Raw genomic sequence first — 24,668 nt, 5'->3', positions numbered from 1 at the left:
AGGAACACCCCACAAGAGCTGCAGTTTTGGAGATGCTCTGATCCAGTGGTCTAGCCATCACAATTTGGCCCTTCATCAAACTCGCTCAAATCCTTACACTTGTCCATTTTTCCTGCTTCTAACATCAACTGTGAGGACAAAATGTTGACTTGCTGCCTAATATATCCCACCCACTAACAGGTGCCATGATGAGGAGATACTCAGTCTTATTTACTTCACCTGTAAGTGGTCATAATGTGATGCCTGATAAGTATATGTCCTTATGACAGAAAGCGTGATGTATTAGAAAGAGTGCATTAGTCTAAATCTACAATGTTTTCAACACCATCTGACTAATCAGAACTCTATAAAACTATAAATATATATACTTTAATTGGATCCAAGATGGGATTTTTTGTGTGTGTGTGTGTGTGTGTGTGTATCTGTGTCTGTATGTGGGTATCTTGTGTGTGTGTGTGTGTTCAAAATATTCGAGCAAAACTGACTAAACTTGTTCGGATATCATTTTCTTTTTCATTTTGTCATTTGATCTTTGAGTGAAATGTATGGGTGCTTAGGCTGAAAACAATCTAAAAACTTTCTTTTCCCTGAATTATTTAATAAACACAAAATTCTTATTCTTATTATTTTTATTATTATTATTAAATAAATCATATTTCATCTAATCAGGCGTATTTATGCCTTCTGTTTTATATATATATATATATATATATATATATATATATATATATATATATATATATATATATATATACATTACCATGGAAATACCTATCGTGTGAATAAGTTAATTAAACGTATTGTCCTCTAACTCTATCACTTTATACGCTTTATTATTAAAAAACATTTGTAAGCTGTTGACGTGTTTACGTTCTGCTGGCTGCGCGTGCTTCTGTGTGTGTGTTTAAGGGCGGAGCAGCGTTACCTTAGTGATCGCTTGAGCATGTAAATGAATGTACGCATGCGCGGGGCTCGGTGGGGCCGTATTCGAAATAGCGCCACGCTGACTACATTCTAGCACTAACTAGGGTGTAAAATTTTCTTTCTCAAACTTTCTTCAGACCATAGGGTACACTACAGGTTTAACCGATGAGTTGAGGTATGTTAACGGCTAATATATCGCACGGTAAACACTATATAGCAGTATAAGTGTGCACTGTTTAGTGTGGAGTTTGCGGTTTGGGACGCGGCCGGGTTTGTTCATAGCAGGTGGGCGAAGCTTGAAAACAAGCTGCCGGTGACCCCTGGAGCAGACACTTACAAAGAGAGAGAGAGAGAGAGAGAGAGAGAGAGAGAGAGATTAAACATTTAGATGAACGGACAAAGATTTTAAAGCAGAGTTTAGGACAGAGCTTGTTTTTCTAACTTCTGTAACTTCACCTTGTTGTTGTTGTTGTTTTTAAAGTGTAACATGATGGCACTTCATCTTGAAAGTGTATTATGAAGAAGCCCCGACGACTTTTTCTGTGTGTTTGGAACTTTTTCACCGATGGAGACTGTCGGAAAATTCGAGTTCAACAGGAAAGACTTGATAGGACACGGTGCGTTCGCGGTGGTGTTCAAAGGGAGACACAAAGAGGTAATAAGCACGTTATAACTTCTTATTATCGTCTGTCACATTTATATGCACAGTGTTTCATATCTGAGTCGGACAGTCTGATCCTATCCTATCTGATTATATCTGAGTGTGTTACTGAATAATAAGCTATAAATATGATGCCTGTTGATGCTCGGGTTTCAGTAATTAAGTAATTAATTAATCAGTCATCCGGTGTTTGGTCACTTTTGTGTTAGCCTTAGACATGATACGTTGTTAGTTATGGTTTATTTGGACCGACATGGCTTTGTTGATGTTCATGCAGAGTCATCAAACTCCGCCGCATCAGTTCAGCTCAGTTTATGCGCTCTCCCAAATCTCGCGATACTTCACGTGAATTGCCACTGATTTAACGCAGTATAACCTTTCTTTACTCGTTTCTGTGCACGTCACTAAATAATAATCTATTACTACCGTATAGTAATGCGTATTATATAAGAATTAAATGATAACAACAAATCTTTTCTTAACAAGGGAAAATATAAGCTTTTTTTTGTAAGGAGACGTTTATTTAAGATTCATGCAAGGAGTCTCCACTGTCATCTGTAAAGGAATAACACACTTCAGGACATGCTGTTACAGGAAAATAATCATCATCATGGTGCTAACAGTAACCCAGGCAGCATCGTACCAGTCTGTTGTCCTATAATAACACACCCCAAGAACAAACAGAGGTTTTTATTTTGTGCAAAATGTAGACAGACCCAGAGAAATTATTATTTTTTATTTATTTTTTTTTTACTAAACAGAGACATGAGTTTGAAGTCGCAGTGAAGTGCATAAATAAGAAGAATCTGGCCAAGTCGCAGTCGCTCCTGGGGAAAGAGATCAAAATATTAAAGGTGAGTATAATGTAGCATCAGGTTACAACCATGCTGTCTGATCTCTGTGGTTTAATCAACCCGCTGTGATGTCTTTCTGTCTGTCTGCCTGCCAGGAGCTGAAACATGAAAACATTGTCGGTCTACTGGATTTTCAGGTATGTGGGGAAAATAATGAGATGAATGTGAATGACTCAAAATGATGAAATGGCGAAGCGAAGCTTTATATCAGGATGTTGTGTTTAATTGCAAATCACATGCCAACACTACAATACCCATAAGTCTCATCGCCTTCCAGACCATCGGAAAACTCGGTTTTGACAAGGAGTTGAGACGATGTTTGTTTCTGTCATCAAGTGGCAACCCAGATATATGTTTAAATCTATTGTCCAGCACGAAGGCCATTGTTATATGGTGGAGCGAGCATCATATCAAACCCTCTCTCTCTTTCCAAGTTAACAAGTTAACATTTGGGAAACTCAACCCATAATGATTCTAGGTCTAAAAAGAATTCAGATCAAGGCCTTGATCAGAAGGTTTTAGATCAGTCTCACTTTCATTTAGACTTCAGACCCCCCTTAAGACGCAATTTTGATCAGTCCTGTTCTTGGACTTGTCCTGGACTTAGAAATAGCTTGGGTGAGACTGATGCTACAAAGACTACCGTGTTACGGCGTGACTTGGAATCCTAATCCTGTCTGTAAGGGAGGATCAGGTTTCCTGAGCCGGATCATATACTCGTGAGCCTTCATTGGGCTAATTATATGTCATAAAGAGCATGTTTTATTCAAATAGCGTAGTGGGTGTGGTTAAAGTACTCTGCAGTACTTGGCATTCAGAGCGTTCATCGCTCACTGTTTCAGCAAGATGTTTTGCTATTTATTTAGTGCAATATTTTAGAAATGAAAACACACCAAGTCATTGTAACACACCGGGAAGACCGAGGCAGCGTCTGACACCTGTGGCCTTTTGTATTAACCACCCTGATGCGAACAGGAGGACTTCAGAGACGCTCGGTGTTGATTTCGCGGCAGGTGGTTGACAGAAACACTTTGTTGTTGTCATAGCAACTCGATAAACTCTGAAGGTCCGATCTTATCCACTTTACCTCATTTCGTTGCATCAGCAAGAAAGGTAGTTATTAGTGAGCAGGGCGTGTGTGTGTGTGTGTGTGTGTGTGGAAGGGCAGAGTGGGTCAAAGGGAGTAAACTGAATCACCCAGCTGAGAGGCGCCACTCCACATTGTACACACACACACACATACACTCACACACACACTGCACTGCCTGCTGTCCAGAACAATGGATGCATTAAACAAAGACGGTGCCGCAGTCAGCTCTTCGAAGGAACTCCATTCCTCTAACGAAGGACGGATTAGAGTTCACGCTTTAATGAGCTTGTTTAATGCTGGCACGGTTTGAATAGAGTTGTTGTTTTGCTAAAACAGTTTCACGATTATTATAACATTTATTAATAAGAGTGCAACTTTAACAAGGGCAAGCGTAAACAGTGTTAAATGCGAAGTAGGGTGTAATCTATAACCGTTATATCGACGCTAGTGGTTGCTTGTGTTGAAAAGCTTATTGTTCGGATCATTTCTCAGGAGATAAGACTCGCTATATAACCTGAAGGTTTCACGAGAAGTTAAGAAATACAGCAGGAACAAGACACACAGCTGAAATGAGTCTGAGCATAGCACAGAAACAGCGCTGGTTAAAGTAGTAAATGACCTGCTGCTAGCCTCAGATCAGAAACCGCCTTTATTTGTCACATATACAATACTGCAAAGTGAAATTCTTTCTTTGCATATCCCATCCTTGGAGGTTGGGGTCAGAGCGCAGGGTCAGTCATGATACAGCCCCCTGGAGCAGAGAGGGTTAAGGGCCTTGCTCAAGGGCCCAACGGTGGCAACTTTGCGGTTCTAGGGCTTGAACCCCCAATCTTCCAGTCAACGACCCAGAGCCTTAACCACTTGAGTCACTTGAGCAGCACCGTTATTTTTACAAGTCTGTGTTTGTTTAATCAGCTATGAACGTGGTCAGAAGGAGGTAGCAAACATATACAGTGATGCATAGAGTGTTTAATCACTCAGAGCCAGCCCTCTGTCCCCTCTGAAGGGTTCTTATCCATATGATGATTCCCTAAATTAAAATGAAAACACTATATTATCACAAATATGGTTATGTTCAGAGATGCCCAGATGTCTGACAGCAGGCAGCATGACGCCCTCAGACATCATGAAGATACTTGGCACTTGTTTGCTCCCAGATATATATATGGAAATGTCGTTTTTGTGTGTACGCCGTCACCGTTTCTTCAAACCGCACCACGACGATGAGGCTAAATGACAGAATCGACATGAATTCAAAGGGCATTCAGTCAACAAGCTGGCCGTCTGTCTGCCCCCAGGAGGGTTTTAAATTCCAGTCATGTACCAGTCTGTATCAGAGCAGTCTAGAAAACTCGTCCTGCCTTGTTGGAGTTTAGCCAGCGTGCCGTCTGTTAAGCTCTGTGGCCTCTGCGACAGCTGTTGTGTAATAACCGGGCCAAAATAACAGCCAGATCTGTGTGTTAGCCTCAGCACCATGGCCTGCATTATAAAATCAGTGACGATTATAGCTCTGTTTATTTCTCAGTTCTGACTGATCAGAAGTCACCGATCGATCTGTTACACCAGTTGTTCCAGCTGTTACACGAATGTGCTTTTTCTGGATGTTATGAATGATGTTGCTTCTACGGTAGCAACTAAATTGAGCATGTATGCATAGATATGGTGAAATGTTTCTGCAAGGTTTCTCCAGATGTGAAGCTGTAACCCTTTCTAACATTATCTGTTATTCTCTTTCTTTCTATTCCTCTGCACAGGAAATCTCAGGTTGTGTCTACCTCGTCATGGAGGTAAGTCCAAACGTTTATTATCGGTAACTATCTAAACCTCTACGTCTACCAGACACTGAAGTTCTCAAGCCTCTAAAGACACCGCCATGTCCATGACCCACGCTGACTAGATATCATTACTGACCATTTTATTCCACATGCATACTTTTCATACACACTTTTATTTTTTAACACTGGTTTATGTATGTCAGTCATCTTCTACCCTTGGCTGGGGGAATTTGGCTTCGTGGACTGTTACTTAATCAGCAGTTATACTAAGGCAGTGACCCTGCTGTACCTGATACACTCGTAATACTACACACACACACACACACACACTACAGTATTACTAAGAATGAGCTAAATGATATCTGGTCAGCTGAAGTGTTATATTAGCCATATATCACACAAACACAGTTTGGCAGTAATCGTGTAGGTTTTTAATGTAGAAATGATGCATATACACCGATCCGCCATAACATTATGACCACTGAGAGGTGAAGTGAATAAGACTGAGTATCTCCTCATCATGGCCCCTGTTAGTGGGTGGGCTATATTAGGCAGCAAGTCAACATTTTGTCCTCGAAGTTGATGTTAGAAGCAGGAAAAATGGACAAGCGTAAGGATTTGAGCGAGTTTGAAAAAGAACCAAATTGTGATGGCTAGACCACTGGATCAGAGCATCTCCAAAACTGCAGCTCTTGTGGAGGTGTTCCCGGTCTGCAGTGGTCAGTATCTTATCAGAAGTGTCCTTTAAGGATACCATGGAGGCCCCACCTCGCAACTTACAGGTCTTAAAGGATCTGCTGCTAACATCATGGTGCCAGATAACATAGCACACCTTCAGGGATCTAGTGGAGTCCATGCCTCAAGGGCTATTTTGGCAGCAAAAGGGGGGACCAACACAATATTAGGCGGGTGGTCATAAGGTTATGCCTGATCAGTGTATTTGAATCACAGAAGCTTTTTAATGTAGTCAAGAGCAGCCATAAAGGGATCTGATGGCATCTGAGAAAACGTTAAATGACTTACACCCGAGGCTGCACTGCCTTCATAAAGTTTCCTCACCATTATGATTATATTCAGCGTCGCCGTTGTTGATGCGGCGCTAAATTCCTCACAGAACTTTTATTAATTCTGCTTTTCTGTGTTTACAGTACTGCAACGGCGGAGATCTGGCGGAGTATCTGCACGGTAAGTGAACCAAATATCTCCTGCACTGACCCATGTCACTATATAAACTTAGCACAAAGAACCCAAAGAGCTTTCAGCTCTGCGATGTCTGGCCTCCATCATATCACTAGTGGACCGCTAGCGTTTAGGGTGTTAGCATACTGCTAGGTCATTTATGGAGCCTGTATCATGACTCACTTGTTTGGATTAAAGTGTGGTGTAATGATGAGTAGGTTATAATAAGTAAATGATGATTGTGACCTGTCGTCGTCACTGTGGTCATGGAAAACTGTGGTCATTTTCTCAGATTTTTTTTCTTTTCTTTTCTTCCTTCCTTTTTTCTCGCTTTCCTCATCAGATCAATCCTTCATACTGTACATCTATACTCATCATGTCTGTTACTGCAGCCATTCATGTTCAAATAGCTTTTAACCTCATTTGCCTAATGGTATTTTAGCTAGAGAACCTTTTAGCATCTGAAGTATCCAGCTTTTTTAAAACTTCCATCATCAAGATGCATCATCCAATGTTTCCCCACTGTTCAGATCTCACTCTCCAGAGATGATTGGATCAGTCCTGGTGTAGGAAAATGATCAGCGTCATGCCAAACATCGTAAAACAAAAATACCTGACTTGATTAAAGTGAGTCTGATGGCTGTTTAGAACATGATCCAAATATATTACAGTCTTAAACCGGACCTTTCCGCTTAAACTGAAACCCAGGATCTCCCAGGACCCGTTAGTTTTCCGATTAGTTTCTGATTAATTACTGAATAATATGCCTTAGGATGAATAGTTGAATAATTCGCCAGGGTCATAATCTTTACACACACACACACACACACTGCTCCTCTCAAGTAACTCCCAAGAAATATGCGCCAGTCATTAGCGCCAAAATAGCGCCTCACTCCAAATGACGTACGCCTAAGACAAACACGGCAGGCAAACTCTCCCCAAAAACCTGAAGCTGTGTGTTTAATCTAACCTAAAGATCCCAGGCTATATTTACGACGCGTCTGCCCACACCTCTGACCTGACCTGATTACAGAGGGTTTTTTTTTTTTTTTCAGAGAGAGCTGTTTTTGTCCTTCGGTGCCTAAACCCCCTCCTTAGACCTCTTCTCACCGTGCTTTTTTTGTGTCATGGCTCTAGTCCCAGCCTGGCGAAACACACAGTCGACACCCTGACCTCATCCACCTGTCAGTCTCTGCTTTCCTGCGGTGGAAAAACACTAGGGCTAAAAATACCCCTTCAACACAGCACTGGGTGTTAACAGGGCAGGAAAAGACAGGGCTTGGGTGAGCTATATTAGTACTGGACTAAAAGTAGAACAGTATTTTATCCGCGAGTCTTATATCTACGCATGTCCGTTCTGGTTCACAGTGAGGCTGATTAAACTCAGCTTTATTTCTTCTTTATATTCCTTCTTCTTTAAGAGATTCTTTATTCACCTCTACAGTGTTTTTTGGAAGGATCACACGTCAGATTTTTCCCCAAAACTGATGACTAACAATGTTTAGCATTCTCACTGCTTTATAAAGCATTAGATATTCCACCATGCATTGGTGCACCAGAAAACGCCAGATTGTTTACATCCCTTCTTCTTCACTACATCATTTCTGTTTTTTAACAACGTAAAGTAGACACTGAAATTCCAGGTTGTGGTTTCAGACTTTAAAAAGAGCAAACATTTTACATTTCTGCCATTTGGTAGACGCCCTTATCCGGAGCGACGTCTCTATCAATAGATGGTTCACTCAGGTCACAGATTTGGGAGACCGTCAGCCTAAATAGTGTGTTGGGAGGAATTTTTTAACATATAAAACAAACAGGGAAAATAAGAGCTAGTTCGTGTGTTTCAGGGAGGGGTAGGTCTTCATCTGTTTGTTTTAAGGCGGTCAGTGACTCAGCTGTTCGGACATCTTGGGGAAGCTTGTTCCACCACCGTCAGTGCCAGAACAGAGAAGAGTCTAGATGAATACCTCAAATTCAAGTTCAAATTTTATTTGTCATATACACTGATCAGGCATAACATTATGACCACTGAGCGGTGAAGTGAATAACACTGAGTATCTCCTCATCATGGCACCTGTTAGTGGGTGGGATATATTAGGCAGCAGGTCAACATTTTGTCCTCAGAGTTGATGTGTTAGAAGCAGGAAAAATGGACAAGCGTAAGGATTTGAGCTTTGAGTTTGACGAAGGGACAAATTGTGATGACTAGAATCACAGCTGTTAGAATCTGATCTTTAAAATGGTTTATTTGGAAGTTTGCGATTTGTGCAGAATTCCCAATGTGAGCCCTCACTTCCTTTGTTCCATAAATATCACCTTCATTTATTGCATTGTGTTTTGTTTGGCTGTTGGAGGAAGAAACACTACATTTTCACACAGCGAGAATTTCCGCAGTGTTTGTTGTTGTTGTTGCTGTTGCTGCCGTCTCACTGACCCGTGTCCTTCCAGCCAAAGGCTCTCTGAGCGAGGACACCATCCGGAGCTTCCTGCAGCAGATAGCCGGTGCTATGAGCGTCCTGCGGAGTAAAGGCATCATCCACAGGGACCTGAAGCCGCAGAACATCCTCCTGTCCTACAGCATGGGGCGCAGAGTCAACAACAACAACAACATCTGCATCAAACTGGGTCAGGCAGCACACTAACTCACTTAACCTACTCTAACAAGCTTATTGCGCTGCTTACGTCAAAAAGTGGGTCGAGATTTCCACCTGGATTTTTCTCAAATTACTTTTGCTTCTGATTTTGTTGCTTGTTTAAGGAAGTGTGTAAAACATGTATCTTGTAATGTTTCTGATCAGATTTCATCAATTAATTTGATTGACTTTATTTGTTTATTTTTGAGCTCTGTTCATTGCGTATCAAGTTGATCTTGGATTTAAAATGCTCGGTGTTTGCTTAGAAACTGAATCAGTCCCTTAAACTATGTTTTAAATATTCAGTGAAATATTTACTCTTTCTCTCTCTCTCTCTCTCTCTCTCTCTCTCTGTGTATTTAGCTGACTTTGGCTTCGCACGGTACCTTCAGGGAAACACGATGGCTGCTACACTCTGTGGTTCTCCCATGTACATGGTGAGTGTCTCTCTCTCTCTCGCTCTCTCTTTCTCCCTCTTTCTCTAAATATAAAATCACGCTATATTTCTAGATATTTCTAGACAGCTAGTATGTGTATTGACAGGCTCCTGAGGTCATCATGTCACAGAATTATGATGCCAAAGCTGACCTGTGGAGCGTGGGCACCATCGTTTTCCAGTGTCTGACCGGCAAAGCTCCATTCCAGGTACAGCACACACACACACACACACACACACACACCATCACACTGAAAAACATCTCTATACAAATACAGTTGATGCTGATGTTATGCAGGTACACTGTGTTCAAAGGAAAGTGCAGGAGTGTAATAATCAGTCAGGGTTATTATAGGTCATTTATTATACTTTATATATATATATATATATAGTTATATTAGAGACAAAAAAAAGTTGAATCTAAATTGACTGACTTTTAAAAACGTTTACATAAAAAATAAATCTAAAGGAGTTACTGCTTTCCACATCCCAAAGTGTTTTATTTCTCTTATACCACAGCAATTCAGCAACAATTACAGTTGTTGAATCTAATATTATTATTATTATTATTATTATTATTATTTATTTTTATTTATTTATTTATTTTTGCATAGTCTTTTTATTGGTAGCATACATGAGTCACATAATGATGAACATTACAGAATCCCATTTTGGTTTTACATGAAAAAGGAATAAAGTAAAATAATAATAATAATAATAATAATAATAATAACAGTAATAATAATAACAACAATAACAATAATCTGACAGTAAAAAAAAGAAATAAAGAGAACAAACACCCCTATATTATTTTTAATTAATTAGCTAAATGTTGATTATTGTTAAACATTTAAACATTTATTTATTAATTAGTGAATCTAATATTATTTTTAATGAATTATCTCATTATTAATTATTATTGCTATTTTTTAAACATGTATTTATTTATTAGAGAATCTAATATTATTTATTTATTTATATTTTATCATTTTCTGTGGCAAGAACATTTCACTGGGTAATTTTATATATTTATTTGCTTTCCAAATTTATTACACTCTACTACACTTGCTCTAGAACACGTTATCACCGGACATTTGGCAACCCTACAGAGACACCTGCCAAGTGCAGGGACGTCGGGTCAGAAGAATTTTCCATCCAACTAGACAAGACAAGTCCTGTTACATATGAAAATTAAAAAAAAAACAAAAACAAAGTTTCCCACTGACCGTACAGGTCAGCCTGGAATATTTTGCCTCCTGACCAGCTCCAGGTTTGGCTCGCTGACTTATTTACACAGCAGCAGCCGAGCGAAATGTGGCTGTCACACTGTTTCGTAATCATCTGGTAAACATAACCACGTGTCCACACACACACACAGACACACACACACACACACACACATTCCTGCGTCATGAAGAGTGTCGCATTAGTCATGATAGCCTTTTATTCCCTAACAGCTTTGTTCCTTTGTGATAGGAGAGTAAACACTTTTACTGAAGAAATTTCAGCTGATGATTGACAGCCATCAGTTCTGTTTTTTGAAGGAAATGGATCAGGGCTGGGAAATATGACAGTATAATATCAATATTGTGATAGAGTACAGTTTTCTGAGACTTCAAATAATGAAATATTTTCTTTTCGTAGCTTTTGTAGCATGTTATTATAGTTCTGTTGAACTTGTTCTGTTAAGCCGCATGGATTATACTGGCATCGCTCGGGCACCTTGTAAGAAATTCACACTGTCCACAAGGTGCAATACCAGTGTAAACACAGATGCCGTATAACCCAACGTGACATTATTTGTGTCCCAAATGACTTCCTACACTCTACTATGCACTGCGTACTCTAGAGACTAGCGTATGAATTGTAGAAGGTCGTATCGTCTCAAATGGAACACTTGTTCATATTTTTACTAACTGGAAGTATAAGCCGTTTTCCCAGTCGAAAACGTCAAGCATACACATAAAATAAAAAGCCATTTCGTCTCGTCCACCGTCTGCCATCTTGAAAACTTTTTCTCATGCATCGTCAGCACCTGGTAGCCCCACCCACTTCCACTACATATGCGAGTCAAGTCAAGAAGCTTTTATTGTTATTTCAACTACACAGGCATCAGGCATAACATTATGAACACTGAGAGGTGAAGTGAATAACATTGATGATCTCCTGATCATGGCACCTGTTAGTGGGTGGGATATATTAGAAAGCAAGTCAACATTTTGTCCTCAAAGTTGATGTTAGAAGCAGGAAAAATGGACAAGTGTAAGGATTTGAGCTTTGAGTTTGACGAAGGGCCAAACTGTGATGGCTAGACCACTGGATCAGAGCATCTCCAAAACTGCAGCTCTTGTGGGGTGTTCCCGGTCTGCAGTGGCCAGTATTTGTGAAAAGTGGTCTAAGGAAGGAACAGTGGTGAACCGGTGACAGGGTCATGGGCGGCCAAGGCTCATTGATGCACGTGGTGAGTGAAGGCTGGCCCGTGTGATCCGATCCAACAGACGAGCTACTGTTGCACAAATTGCTGAAGAAGTTAATGCTGGTTCTGGTAGAAAGGTGTCAGAATACACAGTGCATGACAGTTTGTTGCCTATGGGGCTGCATAGCCGCAGACCAGTCAGGGTGCCCAGGTGGTCATAATGTTATGCCCGGTCAGTGTATATAGCTGATGCAGTATATAGTGAAAATGAAACGATGTTCCTCCAGAACGTTGGTGCTACATAAAACAACACAGAGCTAAAGTGCCAGATAAAGTGTGCAAACAGTGCAAGACAGGAGACAATACAAAACACTACAGGACAAATACACAAAATAGCACTGACCAGTATGCATTCTGTAATTGGACATTTGAACAAAATAAGAGGATGGTAAACAATAAGAGGGTTCTTGTAAACATGTATGCACTTATATAATAGCATCAGTTGATGGCATGTAAAAACTGTTTATATGAGTGGTGCTGTAAACATAGATGTATATTGAGTGTGTGTGTGTGTGTGTATGTGTGTGTGGTTCACTTCTGTGTTTTGAGGAGCTGAAGTGTCCAACATTCCACACCCTATCTAAATAACCTAGCATTGTGGAGGTGTTCTAAATGAGCCGAATGTTTTGCGTGTCAGCTATTTTCCCTCTTTACTCAAACCCGAGCGCCGAATGCTCGACATTTCCTCATCTACCGAATCCGAATGAGGACTTTCTGCAGATTCTCGGCCTCCAGTCAGCTGAGCGCCACCACGCTGCTGGAATATAAATATAAACAGCCGCAGCCGGGTCAGACGGGATCACGCATGGGCTCGTATTACACATGGCACATCTCTCATAAATCCGTGTTCCTTCAGCATGTTGATTCGCCTCGTGTGAGTTATTTACTGACATATTTGTATGTCAAAGGACATGTTTGTAACAGTCAGTGGTACTGTTACTGTGTGGTACTGTTATTGTGCTGTTAGAGAAGTAAATAAAAGAGCAGAGTAGATTAGTCAGGAACCACAGAGATGTTATGAGGGTGAGGAATGTAAATCTGGATGTGGTGACAGTTCCTGGGAACGCCAGAGGTTCGAGGAAGTTGAACAGGGTAATTTCTGACGACAGCAGATGACACTCGGCATTCTTCAGTCAACTGCTTCTTACGAGTGTGTTGTTTTTTTGTTGTTGATGTTTCAATTTGAGTAAATGATAATAATAACAAATGACTAATTAAAACTGAATACATTTTCATACCTAAAAAAACCCCAAAATATAATATTTATCTACATTTTGAGAAATTTCTTCATATTCTGTATGTAATAGTTCTGAATAAGGACAGGAATGGAGTAATGTTTAGATAAGAGTTTAGGTTCTGAATAGAAATAGGTGATGTGGATAATATTTAGAGCCACACCTGCCTGTGAGGATTATACTGAGTGGGCGGAGCTTCTAGACTTTGTGAAAGTTAATGCAAGTAAATTTCCTGTATCGTGAATGGAAAAGAGCAAAACAGAGAAATAAACATCACTCTCTCTTTCTCTCTCTCTCTCTCTCTCTCTCTCTCAATTCATTTGCCTTTTTCTCTCTCTTTCTCTATCTGTCTGACTCTATCTCTCTTTCTTTTTCTCTCTCCATCTCTCTTTGTGTCTTTATTGTACTTTCTCTCTCTGTATGTCTCTCTCTCTCTTTTGTCTCTGTCTCTCTCTGTCTCCTGATTCTGTTACTTTCTCGATCTGTCTTTCTGTCTCTCTTTTATCTCTCTCTCTCTCTTTCTCTCTCTCTCTCTCTCTCTCTTTCTATCCATGTGCCTCTTTCTTTCTTTCTTTCTTTCTTTCTCTCTTTCTCTATCTGTCTGACTCTCTTTCTCTCTCGCTTTTTCTTTCTCTGTCTCTCTTTTGGTCTATTGTACTTTCTCTGCATGTCTCTCACTGTCTTTCTTTCTCTCCATCTGCCTACTCTCTTTCTATCTGTCTCTCTGTCTATCTCCCTCCCTCTATCCATCCCACTGCTTCTCTCTCTCTCTCTCTCTCTCTCTCTCACTTTTTCTTTCTGTCTCTCTTTTTGTCTCTGTTATACTTTCTCTGCATGTCTCTCTCTCTCTCTCTCTCTCTCGCTCTCCCTCTCTCTAGGCCAGTAGTCCTCAGGAGCTGCGTCTTTTCTACGAAAGGAACCGGAAACTCAATCCAAAGTGAGTGACCAGTTCTGATTTCCCCAAAGTTGTCATCCATGCCTTTTCTACATAAAGGTTTATTTAAAGCATCAGCAGTGTTTATTCCACTCGTGACTCAAATGCAATCCACTCTGACCAACATCAATATAAGGTTTTATTCCCAGGAACAGTTTGTCCACAATGTTCCTCGTAATCCATCTTAGCCAGGACATCTTCAGTGCTCTGTATTCAGTTTTGTGCAGTAGCTCCAAGAGCGTGTGTGTGTGTGTGTGTGTGTTGATGTGACATAGTTTTCTGTTTCTTTAACACAGCAGGAATGTCAACCGTTCTTCTTCCATTTAATTTCACCATCGAGTTTATTTGTGTCCAGCGCCCCAGCGTTCACTGCTGATCTATTAATAACGGTTATAAACGCTCAGATCATGTTATAGCATTACCAAATATCCCGTTTGCTTCCACAGCATGTCTCTAAACACAAACAAACACACTACACTCTAACTTATTTTCCCAGCATCCCACGGGAAACCTCCGGTCACCTGAGGCACCTGCTGCTGGGTCTGCTACAGAGGAACCACAGGGACCGCATGGACTTCGGTCAGTACACACACACACACACACACTCCAAATAATAAACACAAGCATTAAACATGTAATAATCACAATAATGACCCTATGTACTGAGGATTTGTTCTTTTCGCTCTTTCTCAGATGAGTTTTTTCATCATCCTTTTCTGGAAGCCAGCACTGTCCTGAGAAAATGTAAGCTTTCAACATCACATCATGTGCAGCATGAATTATAATACAGAAAGGGTTATAGTTCAGAACGCTTTACTCTCTTTCTCCATGTCTCTTTCTGGTTCTCTCTTTATCTCACTTTCTCCTGTTCTCACCCATTCTCTCATTCTCTGTCTCCTTTCTCTCTCTCTCTTTGTCTGTCTCTCTCTATCTGTCTGCCTGTATTTGTGTCTCTCACTCACTCCCTCTCTATCTATCTATCTATCTATCTATCTATCTATCTATCTATCTATCTATCTATCTATCTATCTATCCTGTGTGTGTCTCTCTCTGACTCCATCTTTCTGTCTTTCTCTTTCACTTATTATCTGTCTGTCCTTTCTGTCTCACTCTCACACATACTCCCTATCAATCTCTTTCTGTCTATCTGGATATACATTTCTGTCTGTATGTCTGTCTCTCTCTCTCTGTCTCTCTCTCTCTCTCTCTCTCTCTCTACTAGCCTCTCCAGTGCCCATGCCATCATACCCCAGCTCAGGATCAGGAAGCTCCAGCAGTGGCTCATCAACCTCCAACCTCACCCCCACAGAGGTAACCCCCTACCCCTACCCCTGATCACCCCTTCCCAACCCTGACCCCTCCAACACACACACATTACAATTACAGCACAGCAACATATTTTCATTTTCCATTTCTTTCCTTTCTTTTTCAATAGTCAGACACCGAAACCCAAAGGCCACACCCACTACACAAAGCCACACCCCCTTCCTGCTCCCAGCTGAAGTATTCATCTTCCTCAGAGTCAGAGGACTTCGTCATGGTGCTAGCACAATCCCCCAGTAAGACCATCACACCCCAGTTCCCGAGGCAGCACGACACACCTCTAAAATCTTCTGATAGAGAAACATTTAGACTCCTCCTGAGATTACACTGACCAGCCATAACATTATGAGCAGTGAGAGGTGAAGTGAATAAGACTGATGATCTCCCCATCATGGCACCTGTTAGTGGGTGGGATATATTAGGTAGCAAGTGAACATTTTGTCCTCAAAGTTGATGTGTTAGAAGCAGGAAAAATGGAAAAAACTGCAGTTCTTGTAGGGTGTTCCCGGTCTGCAGTGGTCAGTATCTGTCAAAAGTGGTTCAAGGAAGGAACAGTGGTGAACCGGCGACAGGGTCATGGGCGGCCGAGGCTCTTTGATGCACGTGAAGATTGAAGGCTGGACCGTGTGATCCGATCCAACAGACGAGCTACTGTTGCGCAAACTGCTGAAGAAGTTAATGCTGGTTCTGACAGAAAGGGGTCAGAATACACAGTGCATGATGGGTCAGCAAAAGGGGGACCAACACAATATTAGGCGGGTGGTCATAATGTTATGGCTGGTCAGTGTATTTCCTGTACTGTGAGTGTGTGTGTCAGTGGCTGATTCTTGTTTTGATTCTTTTAGATGAAATGGGAGATCAGGACAATCAGGAAATGGGTATACAGAGTGGGTAAGTGGAGAGAGGGTGCATGTCTCTTAATACCTCTGTTCTGTTGAATGTCTTTAAAAAAGTTCTGATACGCATTGTAATTTCCGGTAACTTCAGGGCAGAACATTCGCTCTGTTTTGTGTCAATCCGCATCACACCACCTTGACATTGATTCATTTCCTTGAACACTGAACCACACCCAAGTGTTTTGTGTTTTGAGGTTTTTTGTGAGGTCTTTAGAACTTCAACCGTCTCTACTGATGATGGTTTTGTTTATAAAATGATGATGAAGTCATTTTTATTGTTTGTAACTAGAACCACATTACTGTTTCTGAAAGTGTGTGTGTGTGTGTGTTTTCTACCCAGCTGACGTTTGTGTGACTTTTCCAGGTGTTCTATGCTAAGTCCAGGAACCTTTGTGGGTGGAACATCTCCACCATCTCCCTCTCTCCGGATAACCCCAAGCCCTACCAGGTATCTCTCTCTCTCTCTCTCTCTCTGTGTGTGTGTGTGTGTGTGTGTGTGTGCATTGACGCTGGAAGGGTATTGTGTGTCAGGGAAGCTTTAATTACTCGGTGTGTTTCACGGATCATTGAGAAACAAATGGTGTTTATGAGTCACATGGTGTCAATCATTATTCACACAACCTACATTTAGCACATTAGCACACACTCCCTACTCTCCTCCTCTCTCTCTCTCTCTCTCTCTCTCTCTGTAGACCTGTGGAGTGCTGCGGCAGTAGTTACAACCAGTCCGTGCCTGTTCCCGTTCCTACACAAATCCACAACTACCAAAGGATGGAGCAGAACCTGCAGGGAGCCTCGAGGTCAGCTGACTAATCCTAATATCACTAATCACACACACGTGTGGCTTCAAGCTCTTACACTGTGACCTGGTTATAAGACTCTGTACTCATCCTTCAGGACTGCAGTACCCACAAGTCATTGCTGCATGGCTGGCTTCCCCAGAAGTTCTGTAAGTCCATCTCATCACAGACTGTCTACAGGGGGGTCCAGACCTCGCCAGCCTTCTCCCAAAGGTACACACAGACATTCACACCTGGAATTAAACTTGTAGGAGGAAATGATTTAGAAAGGTATTTAAGGTTTAAGGTTTATCTTTGAGGCATGTAACTGTTGTAGGACTAGGAATCTTGAAAAAACTGAGACATAGTGTGTTACTGAGATAAAACTGAGACAAAACTGAGACATAGTGTGTTACTGAGATAAAACTGAGACAAAACTGAGACATAGTGTGTTACTGAGATAATACTGAGACAAAACTGAGACATAGTGTGTTACTGAGATAATACTGAGACAAAACTGAAATGTAGTGTTACTGAGATAAAACTGAGACATTATATGTTCAAACACAAAGACATTGTGTGTTACTGAGATAAAACTGAGACATCACATGTTACTGAGATCAAACTGACACATTGTGCTACCGAGATCAAACTGAGACATTACATGTTACTGAGATAAAACTGAGACATTGTGTGTAACTGAGATATTAATGAGACATAGTGTGTTACTGGGATAAAACTAAGACATTATGTGTTACTGAGATAAAACAGAGATATTACATGTTACTGAGATAAAAAACTGAGACTTTACGTGTCACTGAGATAAAACTGAGACATAGTGTGTTACTGAGATAAGACTGAGACAGTGTGTTACTAGGATAAAACTGAGACAAAACAGAGACATAATGTATTACTGAGATAAAACTGAGACATATTGTGTTAATGAGACAAAACAGAGACATAGTGTGTTACTGAGATAAAACTGAGACATTGTGTGTTACTGAGATAAAACTGAGACATATTGTGTTACTGAGATAAGACTGAGACATTACAAAACTGAGACATAGTGTGTTACTGAGATAAAACTGAGACATTATATGTTGAGACACTAAGACATAGTGTGTTACTGAGATAAAACTGAGACATTATATGTTGAGACACTAAGACATAGTGTGTTACTGAGATAAAACTGAGACATGGTGTGCTACTGAGATAAAACTGAGACATTACATGTTGAGACACTAAGACATAGTGTGTTACTAAGATAAAACTGAGACAAAACTGAGACATAGTGTGTTACTTTGTGCTCTTTCTCAGTGGGAGCGATACCCGAGACCCCTGACCAAGCAGAGCCACAGTGCAGCCGGACGGGACTGCAGGGTGAGTGAGGTTGAACTCTTTACCTCAGCACACACACACACACACACACACGCTCACATCTGTGTTGTGTCTGATCGTCTTCTCTCTCTCTCGTCCGGCTCAGACATGCACGTCCGTCCACAGAGTCAGGTCTTCCCTCTTTTCACTGATGTTGGTGCCATGGATACGACTTTAACACCTAGAAACGGGATCCACGGGCGCAGTCCAGATGCGATAGTACACAGGGTGAGTTCACATACCAAGAAGGCGTGGCCTAAATGTCTGGCAGGTTCAGTGAAGTGGGCGTGGCCTAATCGTATCACATTTACACAGCCTGTTGTATTGTTTAATAGAGCTACATCCCGTATCTCTCCCTAGAGGCTCTGTCTTTGGTTGTGTTATCCTTAATAAGATAAAAAGGTTGTTCTAAAAGTATAAAAATAAAAGCAGTCAAGGTACAAGTCAGCATGTGTTTCTTGTTGCTCAGTGGGAACTGGACAGACGAAGAAGCCTCCCCAGCGCTCTGAGCCGCACCAGGACCATGTCTGACCTCCAGGAACCCTTCGTGATCCCCACCAACACAGCACAGAGGAGGAGAGGCTCTGTGAAAAGGTGACCCTCATAAGCAGACCCATGGGGGCTTGTTTTAAGGCTTGCTAGCATTCTTATAAACACTGGATATTATTTTTTGGCAGGTCCAGCAGCGCGGGCCGGTTGTCCGATATGCTGCTGAAGGCTGTGTTTGGATCTCAGCTGGACAGGGGCAGCTGTGAGGGGCTGAATACAGAGAGACCCATGGACACCGCAGGTGGATAATTTTACTTTTAGACAATTAATCCAAACCCTTTAAACCTTTAAAGCATGTTTATTCTCAATGGATGGACGCTAACATGCAGATATACTGACTGACACAAGCACATCATTATCTTACTTCACTGTTTGTTTATTGCTCCTCCAGCGCCCCCTGGTGGAGAGAAAGGCTCTCGAAGTCCCGGTCATGCCCTGTTCACTGTAGGCACCCCTCCTGAAGGACATGCTCCTCCTTCAACCGCCAGATACAGAACCATCTCAGGTGAGAGGATCAAAATCTTAACTATAGCAATGCAGATCTACGTCAACATTTAAAAAAACAGATTTATTGGCTTCCTGAAAGAAAACTGGAGGAGGAAAGTGGGAACAAAATCTGGATCAGTACTGTTATTTTCTTTTTAGGTATTAACCGTAAGGGTGCCAATATTTTTGAAAGCATGCTATAAGACTACAATTATACACTGTTCCTATAGTGTTCTCTTCAAGATAATTATCTCTCTGTCAAATAATATCAGTATATTCTCTTGTTTGGATTTATAATAAATGACCGTTTGTTTACAATGTCCTCAGGCAGTCCTGACAGTCCAGGCTGGACATGTAATCACTTCCCCAAGCCCTACAATTCACCGGAAGGATACTGCTGTGCTTTCACAGACATCACAGCCTCCGAGCTGCACAGGGACCCAGCCTTCGTGCCTCCAGAGCTCCCGGCAGAGACGCTGATGGAGGTACTGACTCATTAAATAATAATAAACATAATTATATTATATCTGTTGCCATTTGGTATAAGAGCATTCAGCTAGCTTTCCATCTACCCATTCATAACCATGTGTGTGAAGAGCAGCTCTAACTTTAGTGCAGTACCAGCAGCTCTACAAATGCTGTGGTTCACAGGGTTCACAGGAAGTGACCTCATCTACCTCTTGTCCGTCTGTAGGAGGCACACACGGACATGCTCACCAAGCTGCGCTTCACTCTGGCCTTCACACACTGTGTGACCGACATGGCCACAGCGAAGGATGTTGGGATCGAGAGGAACGAGGCAACTGACGCATCCTTCCTGGAGCAGAGTCAGGTGGCTGACCAGATAAGCCAGCTGAGCCGAGAGTGGAGGTGACGCATCACACACACAACACACATTGTGATATTTATTTATGAAATAAATAATAATAATAATAATTATGTATGTGTTTAGCTGTGCAGAGCAGTTGGTGCTGTATATGAAGTGTGCTGAGCTCTTATCCACTGCCTTATACACAGCGAAGGAGGCGATCAAACAGGGCAAACTCTATCCATCTGCATCTGTTAAACAGGGTGAGAACACAAACACACTCAGCCGTAAACAGCTCATTAGCTTCCTCAACACTCTGGCCAACAGTTTTCTGCTTCTGGCTCAGTTTTCTAAAAGCAGCATCTTAACTGGAAGAGAGACAGTAAGAGAGAGAGAGAGAGAGAGAGAGAGAGGGTGAGACACGGAGAAACAGAAAGAGAGAGTAAGAGATACAGAGAGAGTGAGAGAGAGACAGAGAGAAAGACAGAGAGAGAGATATAGAGAGAGACAGATAGAGGGATATATATATGAAAAAGAAACAGATTTCCTTTAGAGTCATAATCAGGATTCATTTACATACTACATATTATATATAAGGAATAAAACACAACGACACCCACAAGGTTTTATTTTAAACACTTTTCCTACTTGTGTGTGTGTGTGTGTGTGTGTGTAGTGGTGCGTAAGCTGAATGAGCTGTATAAGGAGTGTGTGATGTCGTCTCGCTCCCTCACTCCGAGGCTTCAGCTCTTCTTCAGCACCAAGCAGAGGCTGATGGACCGAATGAACAACATCACTGCCGAGAAAATCATCTACTCTCACACCGTACAGATGGTACATATGCACACACACACACACACACACACACCACTTTACAGCACAACCTGAAGTCAAGCCTCTCTCTTGTCCAATTTCAGAAGCTATCTGAAGATCTAAGCTGAAAAGAGATCTATCTCTTTTCCTATCTATCTATCTATCTATCTATCTATCTGGTAAATTGGTGAATTGGTAAAGGTAAATTGATAGACATGTATAAACAAATCTGTGTTGCTTTCTCTACTTTGTCCCTTGCTCTATAATTACTAATTTCTCGTGTTCCTTCTCTCTCTCTCTCTCTCTCTCTCTCTCTCACACACACACATACACACACACAGACATCTTTGCAGCATGTCTCTGAACCTTACTTCTGTTCTAACGTGTTGTCAGGTGCAGGCTGCAGCTCTGGATGAGATGTTCCACCACGGTGAGGCGTCGGTCCAGCGCTACCACAAAGCCTTGCTGCTGATGGAAGGCCTGTCTCTAATCATTACAGAGAGATCCGACCTCAACAACATTAACAAATGTAAGGAACCTACATCCAAATATCAGATCATTCTACTGTGTGTGTGTGTGTGTGTGTGTGTGTGTGGTGCTCATCATGTCAGTGCTGAGAATCATCCAGCACCTACTGTGTCATTGACATTGGGATTGTGTTGTGATTATAGTGTGTGTGTGTGTGTGTGTGTGTGTGTGTGTCTCGGCAGGTAAGCAGTGTATCGAGCGACGTCTCTCCTCCCTGCAGCCGGGACTGTGTGTGTGATCGGATGCCACAAAGGCTTCGTGAGCCCTCTGACCCTCTTACTTCCTCTGATGCCACATTGACCTTCATCCCCCCTTTTACATTCACACTAATGATCTCATCATCAGCTTATGACAACGTGCCTCAGTATGCTGCTTGCTACAGTATTAGGAGTAAGGAGTAAAATAATAAAGGGGTGTGCTCTTAGAGGAAAATAATCACTGTTACCCCAGAAGAAGCTGATTGTTATCCTTTAATGGCGCATCGTGAAGCGATTTGTGCTTCATACATCGTTGCATGCTTCCTCAGACTTTTTATCCGTTTTAATTACATATAATGTTTTATGCAAAACAAGTTCTGATGTATCAGTTACAAACAGCCATCACTATTGTATACATACATACACTATGTTGTCAAAAGTTTTGGGACACCCCTCCAAATAATTGTATTCAGGTGTTGTTTTTCAGGGGTTGGGCTTGGCCCCTTAGTTCCAGTGAAAGGACCTCTTAATGCTTCAGCTTCATACCAAGACATTTTGAACCCATCTTTGTGGGAACAGTTTGGGGATGACCCCTTCCTGTTCCAACATGACTGTACACCAGTGCACAAAGCAAGGTCCACAAAGACATGGATGAGTGAGTTTGGTGTGGAGGAACTTCACAGAGTCCTGATCTCAAACCCATAGAACACCTTTGGGATGAATTAGAGCGGAGACTGTGATCCAGACCTTCTGGTCCAACATCAGTGCCTGACCTCACAAATGCACCATTAGAACACACTCCTAAACCTTGTGGAAAACCTACCCAGAAGAGCTGAAGCTGTTATAGCTGCAAAGGGCAGGACAACTCCATATTACATTCATGTGCATGTAAAGGCAGACGTCCCAAAACTTTTGTCAATATAGTGAGTGTATAAGAGCTGATTTATTTATTATCGGCCTCAGTTTATTTGCAGGGTTGTCATTCAAATCCCTGGTTGAGATATGTTGACAAGACAGTGTTGCTGTTGGAGAAAATAACTTCTGAGGGCATGAAGAAGAAGAACTGAGGGCAAGAAGCCTTTATTATCGCCACACATACATTACAGCAGAATTCTTTTCTTCACATATCCCAGCTGAGGAAGTTGGGGTCAGAGGGCAGGGGCAGCTATGATACAGCTCCCCTGGAGCAGAGAGGATTAAGGGCCTTGCTCATTTGCCCAACAGTGGAGCTTGGTGGTGCTGGAGCTTGAACCCCGATCCTCCAATCAACAACCCAGAGCCTTAACCACTTGAACCACCACTGCCCTGACCAATCAGATCAGAGAATTCATCAGTGGCATGGATTAAGCCTTGAAACGTGTGAATTAGTTCAATCGGGTTTTTTTTTACCGAACACTGATTAATTCAGGATCTGCTTCAGCATTAGCGGCGACTAAGATTAACTACGATTAAATGGCACTGAATCTACTCCTCCAATTCCAGATCATACTAGAGAGACGGTGTGTTTTTCTTTCTCTAACACCAAGCGTAATCAACTCGGATCTTTTTGGCTTTTCGTGCTCTGAAAGCGTGGCCTCGCCCGAGCGGAGAGCTGCGAGGCCTTCAGGAGGAAAAGCGTGATCAGAGAAGGTTTTAGAGATGGGTCAGATGTTGGGTCAGTGTTATATAGAACAGGATCGAATTCAGGAGATAGACCAAGCGAAAGCATTTCTCTCTGACCCACGTGATCTTTGAACTCTGATACTATACTTGATCGTTTATTGTGAGAACTGTACGTGTTTTGACAAATCAGCTACTGTACCTTTTATTATTTACAACTGTCTTTACAATCACAAGCACTTTATGAAAGAGAACGCTACCTGAACATGCCTAAAAGACTGTGGCGGAGCTGACCTTGCTCGCTTTATAGCTTTCATTTCATTGATTCTGTCGTTTGTAGCACCTTTAAAAAAAATACAATAAAATAAATAAAAATAAATAAATAGATAGAATAATTAATAAATAAATAAAATAAAATAAACAGATAAATAAATAAATGCACACAACTCACATGGATCAAGTGTTCTAACTATTGAAAAGTTTTTGAGAACTTTTGTTCTGTTTTTTAGACACGTGTTAAACTTTGGCCTTATGTACGCACACTAAATGCACACAAGCACCTGTTGTATATTTATATCATGTTTATGGAGTGTGAACGCTTGTATTTCTTTTTTCTTTTCTTTTCTTTCTTTCTTTTTTTTTTCAAAAAAAGCCAAGGTTTGTATTGTAATGTTTGTAGTTTTGTGTGTTCCAAAATAAAGTTTGGTCCCGTTTTTATTTAGCCTTTAAGCGTGAATTTTTGCATACACAATAAAAACAGACAAGAAATTAAAGATAGATAGATAGATAGATAGATAGATAGATAGATAGATAGATAGATAGATACAGACAGACAGATAGATAGATAGATAGATAGATAGATAGATAGACAAACAGATGCAAAGAGAATAAATAACTACGTTTTGTTATAAATGTCCTGTTTCTTTAAAACATTTTGTGTATTTGCTTAACCTTTACTTCATCTACAGTAATTAGCAAGTAAACCGCAGTTACTCTAAACAATTTATTTGTTTGTTTGTGTGTTTGTTTGTCTTTATCAATTTATTAAATCCAAATATTACGCTTTCTGAGCTTACAGTCCAGTTAGAATTCCTCTGTCCGATTGGTCTGAGCTTC

The 24,668-nt window shown here is 41.2% G+C and overlaps 1 protein-coding gene across 1 annotated transcript; it reads left to right on the top strand.

Annotated features, from left to right (window-relative positions):
* Window positions 1-1,232: 1,232 nt before the first annotated feature.
* On the top strand, window positions 1,233-24,269 carry ulk1a (unc-51 like autophagy activating kinase 1a). The gene is made up of 28 exons (XM_058390312.1): window positions 1,233-1,579; window positions 2,347-2,439; window positions 2,535-2,576; window positions 5,284-5,316; window positions 6,453-6,489; window positions 8,932-9,108; window positions 9,480-9,553; window positions 9,660-9,761; window positions 14,142-14,200; window positions 14,694-14,776; window positions 14,891-14,941; window positions 15,420-15,508; window positions 15,633-15,756; window positions 16,366-16,411; window positions 16,781-16,864; window positions 17,109-17,216; window positions 17,314-17,429; window positions 18,513-18,575; window positions 18,679-18,800; window positions 19,042-19,166; window positions 19,250-19,362; window positions 19,513-19,626; window positions 19,935-20,092; window positions 20,302-20,477; window positions 20,560-20,678; window positions 21,092-21,249; window positions 21,622-21,757; window positions 21,939-24,269. The coding sequence occupies exons 1-28, from the start codon at window positions 1,490-1,492 to the stop codon at window positions 21,992-21,994; spliced, it is 2,748 nt and encodes a 915-aa protein (XP_058246295.1). The 5' UTR covers window positions 1,233-1,489; the 3' UTR covers window positions 21,995-24,269.
* The last annotated feature ends 399 nt before the right edge of the window (window positions 24,270-24,668 follow it).

This window comes from Hemibagrus wyckioides, linkage group LG05 (assembly GCF_019097595.1).
Source record: "Hemibagrus wyckioides isolate EC202008001 linkage group LG05, SWU_Hwy_1.0, whole genome shotgun sequence".
NCBI lineage: Eukaryota > Metazoa > Chordata > Actinopteri > Siluriformes > Bagridae > Hemibagrus > Hemibagrus wyckioides.
This window is presented reverse-complemented; position numbering and strand designations above follow the sequence as displayed.